A 7,901-nucleotide genomic window follows, 5' to 3' on the forward strand; every position below is an offset into this window, starting at 1 on the left:
TAATGTATTATAAAGGATGAGTAGCTTTCCAATGCAAAACATACCATTGCAGTAAATAAAAGGTAATTAACTCTGTGTGACAGCGTTTTGCAGCAATTCATGGAGGGGAAATATAGCCTACGCGAATGTAATGTATGGTTATGCAGTGCCACTCTCCATCAGAGTAAGTGGAACATTATACTGCAGTATGCTAACTATTCTGTTCCTTATAATTACCCATTAAAACTACACCTTTTAATATTTGAATGCAAATGGACATGCAGAAATGTGGTAAATAACAGTGCGTTGACGTAGTATTCAGATGGTGCAGCCTGGTCACAAACAATGCTGTGTAATTGGCTGCAGGAAATGTTTTTCTCTTATGATAGCGTATAATGGCTTAAACTGTAAGGAAGACCAAAACATTAAGGCTCTAGGAATGAGAAGTTTGCATGCAGGTTGTGTGGCATGTGCTGCAGGTATCAGCTAATTGTCCTTCAGCTGTTATGCGCCTGGAGAAACACATACCATGAGACTATGAAAGCTGTAGGAGGTGGCACACTAGACTGTAGAGACACTCCTTTAGTTACTTTTGGAAAACAGCTTTGAAACACATAGGTGTGCTACCCTCTGCATTTTCTGCAGCCATTAAACTGTGATATTCTCAGCTCTATGCCCTCTCGCAAAAGGTCCAAGCTCTTCCAGCATGATTGGTTTTAGTTCAGAGGAAGCCAGACACCATTCTTTTGATGTAATTTACCATGAAATTGAGAATTCCTCGTGGATTCTTATGATCGAGGGAACTTTACCCAAGTTGGTAATTCAGCTTTCGAATTATGTCCTATCGATGTCAACTGTGGATTAGAAGTAAGCTCTAGTGTTTATATCGGTAATATTTCTTAATAGCAGACATCCTGAAAACAGCTGTAAATACATTCTTCATTCAGGTGTAGATGTTGGTAGGAACTGAAAATTTTCCATTCTTGCAAAGGCAATTGTTAAGACCGGATTTACTTTACAGTTAAACTTGACTGATTGGCGTGGATGAATCTTTATGTGCTCATGTCTGTTCCGTGCCTCTGAATTAATGTGTCACCGTATGTAAGTGTGACAGCCAGGGAGACCTTTCTTGATGTAAACAACTGAGGTGAAGGAATCCTGTAAGCAGGATTCCATGGTATAGTATGTAGAGGCAATAACTTTAAAATGATCTGGTTTTGAAGTACAGTGTGTAAGTGCAGTTTTGAAGTAATGCAGTTAGTGTATGTGGTGTGAGCGTCTGAACTGTAATGTGGGCTATTGGAGAACAAATAAGCTTTACTGTATGTCTGATCTCTGTGTTGGGTATTTCTATGGAGCTGAGAGAGGGGCTAGGGAAGCTAATGAGCCTGAATGCATGGATCTAGCTTTTGCTCTCCAAATACATTACGGACACTCTTACTCACAGGGAGTCATTCAAGTTACCTTTTTGTGTGCGTGCTCAACTTGAAGCAAAAATTTGACTGAACAAAAGGAGAATGCCAGATCTTTTTACAGAAAAATATGAGAAACCAACTTGTCTGTTTTCAATGCGGTAGTGATTGATTGTTTTTGAGCCAAGTCCTCAAAAATTGTGACTGTTAGAAAAAAGTTCCCTGTGCTCTCCTTGCCCATGAGAAGTACCATATAGACTGTGCATGTTTTGAAAGACCCCAATTTCCCCTAAATAACATATTTAGTGAGCAGTTATGCAGTCTGTTCTGGGGTTTTTGTGTGGTTTTTTTTGTTTGTTTGTTTTTTTGTAGTAGGATTGACTGGAGTGCTGCTACTTAGAAGCTGTATTCCCTAAGCCTTTCAACAAGGTATTTTAATTTTCCTCAGACAGAACAGAATGTTACTTCAATGGTAGTGCTATAATTAACTCAGAGGCAAACTTCCTTTGTTCCCTCTGTAGGTAATATGCAGGGATATGAGTCAGTAATAACCAATTAGCTTGTTTGTAGTGGAGCTTTCCTTTACTGCCCTTGAACAGCAGCAGCAGCAGCAACGTGTAAAGCATCTCAATTTTTTTTGTGACTGCAGTATCTGTAAAAACCAATGGCATTAAGTTGGACTCATAAAACAAGGTATAGTTGGTATCTCCTCCCTCCTACCCTGCAGCTTGCCCTGCTCTGTGGGAATTATGGCCTTGGAGTTCTCATTGAGAAAACTGGGTGCTGGCATTCATCTGAAAATATATATAGCTTAGTTATTAATGGAAAAGGGCATGCCAAGATGGGATTCTTGACAGTGAAGAAGCAAGGTACAGACAGCTTCCAAGTGCTCTTTGTCTGTGGTAGAACAACAGATAGATATGAATACTGGGTAAAAAACTTTCTTTTCAGAGATGTATTTGGAGGTTGAAGATGCTTTGTAATTGGGATATTTACCTTAACTATGGTTATTTCTTTTTAAAACTTTTTTTGATAGAGCTGGTTAAGAATAAGACTTGGCTTTTTAAGTGTTTGACCAACTTGCTACTGCCCAAGTCATGACGCTCCCATTTCGAAAGGACTTGGACAAGTACAAAGATCTTGATGAGGATGAAATTCTTGGGAAACTTTCAGAAGAAGAACTGAAACAACTGGAAACTGTTTTGGATGATCTTGACCCTGAGGTAGGTATTAGCCAAGAGAAGTTTTATTTTTTCATTTGTTCAGAAACTAGTCTGAAATAAATTGATACTTCTTTTTACTTGGACAACATACTTTTGGACAGAGTTTCTTCCTAATCTGCTAATGATCTTATTTACAGATATATATGTGTTTAAATGTTTCAACTGTTTATTTCCTATTTGCAATGTGAATGCAACTGCAGTGAAAGAAAATGGAAGAAGGCATTGTCAGGAGGAGCTTTCTGGGATTTATTTATAAGTAAAAAATTGCTGTTATTCATGTTCTTGAAAAGAAAGTTTATTTAGAAAGGCCTGTTTAACTTTCCTGTTTCCAGTGTTGTCTGGTAAACAGCCCTTTTGCATCCACTTTTATTTTATTGCTTCTACCATTGGAGTCTGATGGAAGAGGGAGGGTGCTAGCCTCTTCTAAAGATTCTGGGTCCTGTATCTGGTAGCCTATATCTATTCTTGTCCTTGTACTGACTTTGCAAAGAGGAGGCAAATAATTACTCAGCTCCTGAATTATTATGCCAGCATTGGGTATTGGATAAGGAATATTTTAACTTTCTGTTATAAAAATCTGAGTTAAGTCCTCCGTTGATACTGCAGCTAATGTCAGAGTCCAAGACTTATGTTTTCACCTCCTGATTCTCTTTTCTTGCTTTAATAGGACTATGATTAAGTTTAAGCTTGATGTTCAGAATCCCTTAAGAATATTACAGTCACCTATTTTGTTGCACTGCAAGATATTCTTGATATTTTAATTGCTTTTATAGACATTTTAACAGAGGAGAACTGTCAAAAATGATTGGTTGTCTTTTATGACAGTCTGAATTTCTCTATGTTCACAGTCTGAATTTCTATACGTTCTGTTCTTTCCATACTAGTATCCTCCTTTTTTTTTTTTTTCTTTAGCTGAAATCTGTTGATGATAGCAAAAAAAACACCACACCTTGAGTCAGGTCAAAAGTAGAAATGCTCTGTGTTAAATGCTGGACAATAGTAAAGGCTTAGAAACACATGGATATAAGTGATGGAGGAAGCAGTCTTCTTGCTGAATGTCTAAAATGTAAATAAAACTCAGCTATTTACTACTACTCATTTAAACAGTGTTCATTCTAGAAAAGAAATGCAAAGTAACTAGCAAGTCTAGCGCTGGGAGCTATTGTACTTGAAGAATTGCTTCAATCCTATTCAGAGCGCAGTGTGCTCTATTTTTAATTATATTCTTGGTATCTAAAGAATAGATTACCTTATGTCCTCCCCTGCCCCCCAAAAAAGGAAGTTGGCAGGGGATCAAAGACTGCCTGAAAAGGATCATGTATCGGGTTTGAACCTTGGGGAGAGGGAGAAGGAAGAGGGAAATGAAACTAAACCGGTGTTCACACATACTTTCTAAGCTGTACTTGTTTGCTCCATTATGTTTTGCAGAACACGCTTCTGCCTGCAGGCTTCCGACAGAAAGACCAGACTGCTAAAAAGGCTTCAGGTCCCTTCGACAGGGAACGACTCCTTGCGTATTTGGAGAAGCAGGCTCTTGAGCACAAAGACAGGGAAGACTATGTGCCTTTTACAAGAGAAAAGAAAGGTAACGCCACCCTTTCCGGTGTAGGTGGTTATGAAATCTCTGAAGTGGACTAGCCAGAACTACTGTGAACCAAAGTTTATTGAAGCACTGGCAGCTCTAATGCTTTTTTACATGCGGCGTTTGCAAATGAATGCTACTGTGCAGAGGCAGAGTGCTTCCTGTTCAAGCATTTTGTGGCGCTGGGGCTGGTGTGCTGTTTGCATGTAGCACAGGAAGGAAATAAGACTCAAAAGATTTTATCAAAGATTGCAAAGTTCTGATGGGAATGGTATCCTCAAAGTAAGAGCTACCCCTGATTTGTGTCAGTAATAACAAATGCTGTCATTGTGCCTGTGGCTTATGCCCTGTGGTGCTGACTACAGACAGACATTTGTAATACTACACTGAATTAAAAAAATAGCAATAGAATGATGTCGTGGTAGATAGTAATGTTCAAAGACATAGGCTGACAAGGCCAGGCAAGGGGTGTATGCAATAATGTTGTGTTTCTAGTATCCTTTCTGAGAGGTCTAATAAGATTGCATAGCTGTTATTAACTAATTACATAGTTAACATCACAAGAAACTTTGAAATCTGGCAGTGGTCTGTGGTGTGAAAGGCATGGAAACATTGACCCAATGAGTGGACACATTATTAAAGCCTGGGACTTTAAATCATTGTTTTGGATCTAGTCTTGTAGTTGCCTTGATGGGAAGCATTTTCTTTTTCAGGAGAAAATTAAAAAAGAATGTTCATCTTAAGTATTGCAAGAATAGATATTCTCCCTCCCCCCAAAAAAACAACCTAAGGACCCAAAACCAAGAGTTCCCAAATTTCTTGTGCTTCACTAAGCACTACTGGTAGGGCCAGAAACTCCCAGTCCTGTGCATGCCACATATGCATAGGAGGAGGCTTTTAGCTGTTGCCACACTATTTGTGTATTGCTTGGGAATCCTAGCTTGTTTGAACCTTCCCCAGCAGCAGGGCAGATCTGCTGCATAAGACTCCAGTAAATTGGTTGATAAGCTGTATTCCAACTGCCCAAGATAAACAGGCTCCTCTCTTCTTAAGCGTTTGTAACCCTTTAATTCTACTTAAATCTCTGGTGTGAATCATTGCATATTTCACACTTGAGTCTTCATTCATTAACTGAGTTTGTGTATGTGATTGTGTTGTATATTCAGTGAAAATGTTTTGTGGGTATTTGCATTTTCTCTGCCTGTACCAGAAAGCTGTTACCGGACAACGTTGGTCTCTTTTCTTTTCCTTGAAGTGATAGAGAGATTGTGACTTTATCATGTGCTGCTCTGTACATGCTGTACTGCTTCCTTAGTACACCATTGTTTGCCTTACTTGTGTAGTTTAGCACCACTTTTATTGAGAGATGTAACTGTGACACTCCTTTGCTGACAGGAGAATGGGAGTTTGACTCTGTAAGAGTAACTGACTTAAGGATAATGCAATATATTGAAAGTAGAAGGCAGTCAAAGGCACCTATAGCAGCAGTACCCTTATGGTACCTCCACTGCTGGCAAGTACCTGTTGATGCCATGTTTGGCTGTGTAGTGTGTTGCTGCTTCCTCCCCTGTTCTGCTTGTTGCCTGACACATTTGCTAGTATATGTTGGAGACAGCCTAATGGTTTAACCTGACTGAGTTCAAGTATATTCAGACCTCATAGCTGGTTTGGGGAATCCCTTGCAGCCCATGTAGCTTGGATGCCGCTCCCTCAGGATGTGAGGCTGGGCATGGAGGATTTTCTCTATTTAGTACTTTTTCTACTGAGTACTAGTGCTTCATTCAGATAGGTGGTTCTTTAAAGTCAGCTTACATATACATGCACATGCCAAAACTATTTGTTTGGGTAGATAAAATCTGTGAGAATCATGTAGAAAAACAGAAGGGTCCATCTGTAATGCAGATCTTGGTTAAGAAAGATCAAATGTCATTTCCTTTCTGTAATAAAGTATTACTAAATAGCAGTCTGTCTGGATGTTGCAATGTGTCATACCAGTTTAGTTAGCAAAACTTCCTGTATCTTTAAAAAGAATAATAAAAGAAGAGTTGCTATTTAATAGCTTTTTCTACCATTTCTTTTAGTACCATAGAAGCAGAGAAAATAACATTAAAAATTAAATGTAGCTTACTTTCACCAAAACTAAAAATGTGGAAACAAGTCTTCAGTATGGAAATTCATGCTCTGTTAAATGGGTGGGAGAAGGCAAGAAGGCTAAGGTCATTTTGTCGTAGGTGAGGGATAACCTTTTCTTTTCCCCTCAGGAAAATGTTACGGTTCAACTTTGACTTGCTGCTGTGTTTGTGGCCATTTTGCACAAAAATGGTAAACCTATGTAACTTAATCTTTTAAATCAAGACATTATGATCTTTATCTAGATGTAAAACTTGGAAAGGGAGTGGAGCAAAACTTAATACTTGTGTAGGATGTTTTTTATCTAGAGGGAGCTCTTATCCTAATGTGACTTTCTCTAATATTAAAAAGCAAACAAATGACTAAGCTGGCTTATAATTTTTCTCTTTGGCTATTGGAGAATGTATTATGGAGGGATGCTAACAAATTGTGGAATAGGGGTAGAAAATCTTGCTTGATTATCCTGTTAATTCAGAAGAAAACTGACATTCATAACTGTCAGATCTAGAGATTTTGGGGGAAAGAGATTGTTTGGAGTTGCAGCTATTTTCTTGGTGCCATTTTTATGGGTCAGGTTTTGCTAAAATATTTTTGTATGCTTAGCTGGTCACATTGCTCTAACTTGGTCTAATTATTCATTTCATGGAGTAAGAAGGGGAAAAATCTATCCTTCTCTTTGTCTTTCCTTTTCCGATTTTGGTAGAACTGATGTCCTGCTGGCGATTTGGCCTGCAAGTTTATCAAAGAAGCTTACCCTGGGTTAATTTTAAACATCCTGGCTTGCTGCTGATTCTAGTAACCTTGTTTCCCTACTACAGTGTAAAGGAAAATCCTCTCTTCTAGTTGTCCTAAGTATCCCATTTTGGGGTAACATGTTATTAAAACAGTGTTGCATTTCTTTCACTGATAGACGATGTGATTTTGCCAAATCTTGGGAACCTTTTTTTGCTGTGTGCTATGAAATGTGGAAGATCTGAAATGATATAGTGTCCTGATGTAGTTGAGATGTACAGTGCTAAAGAAAGGTGAAGCTTAACAATCCCTAAATTATATTCTGTTGCATTTTTCCAGTGCCTGATTTTGTTTCTAAAAGCATCCTTAAAAACATACTTTGTTTTTAAACACCATTTCATGACTTAAGTCACATTCTGTTCCAATTAAGTATTTAAACGTACAGTAAACCATTGTTCAAGAGATTCATGAGAGCTATGTGGTAATAATTTCAACAAAACTATCTTTGTCTCAATCTGTATGTAAGTATGGCATAAAGATTTTACAAGGCATACTGCAAGGAGAAGGATATCTCATCTAAACAGTGAAGCAAGGCTTCAGCACTGAAGTCTGTTGCCCTCAAGTGTGTTCCATGCATCTGACCAACGCTCCTCACTTCTCTTGCAACAGCAGAAGATGAGAAATACTGCACCCCAGATAAAAGCATAGCTAACATAAGTAATGTACTTTGTGCTGTATAATGCAAGGCATTAGCAAATTATTGTGTAAACTAAGCTTTGCATTTCTAGCCTTTGCCCTCTCCGAATTGTGGCTTTCTCTTCCAACTCTGTCTCTGCATTCCTG

General features: G+C 38.5%; 1 protein-coding gene across 1 annotated transcript in view; it reads left to right on the forward strand.

Moving 5' to 3' along the window:
* Nucleotides 1-2,426: 2,426 nt before the first annotated feature.
* TMOD3 (tropomodulin 3 (ubiquitous)) overlaps nt 2,427-7,901 on the forward strand; it is a 17,472-nt gene continuing 11,997 nt past the window's right edge. The window contains exons 1-2 of the mRNA XM_010285927.1: nt 2,427-2,614; nt 4,043-4,199. Coding sequence (XP_010284229.1) covers nt 2,489-2,614; nt 4,043-4,199 — 283 coding nt within the window. The 5' untranslated portion in view covers nt 2,427-2,488. The remainder of the gene's footprint in view (nt 2,615-4,042; nt 4,200-7,901) is intronic.

This window comes from Phaethon lepturus, unplaced genomic scaffold, assembly GCF_000687285.1.
Source record: "Phaethon lepturus isolate BGI_N335 unplaced genomic scaffold, ASM68728v1 scaffold18564, whole genome shotgun sequence".
NCBI lineage: Eukaryota > Metazoa > Chordata > Aves > Phaethontiformes > Phaethontidae > Phaethon > Phaethon lepturus.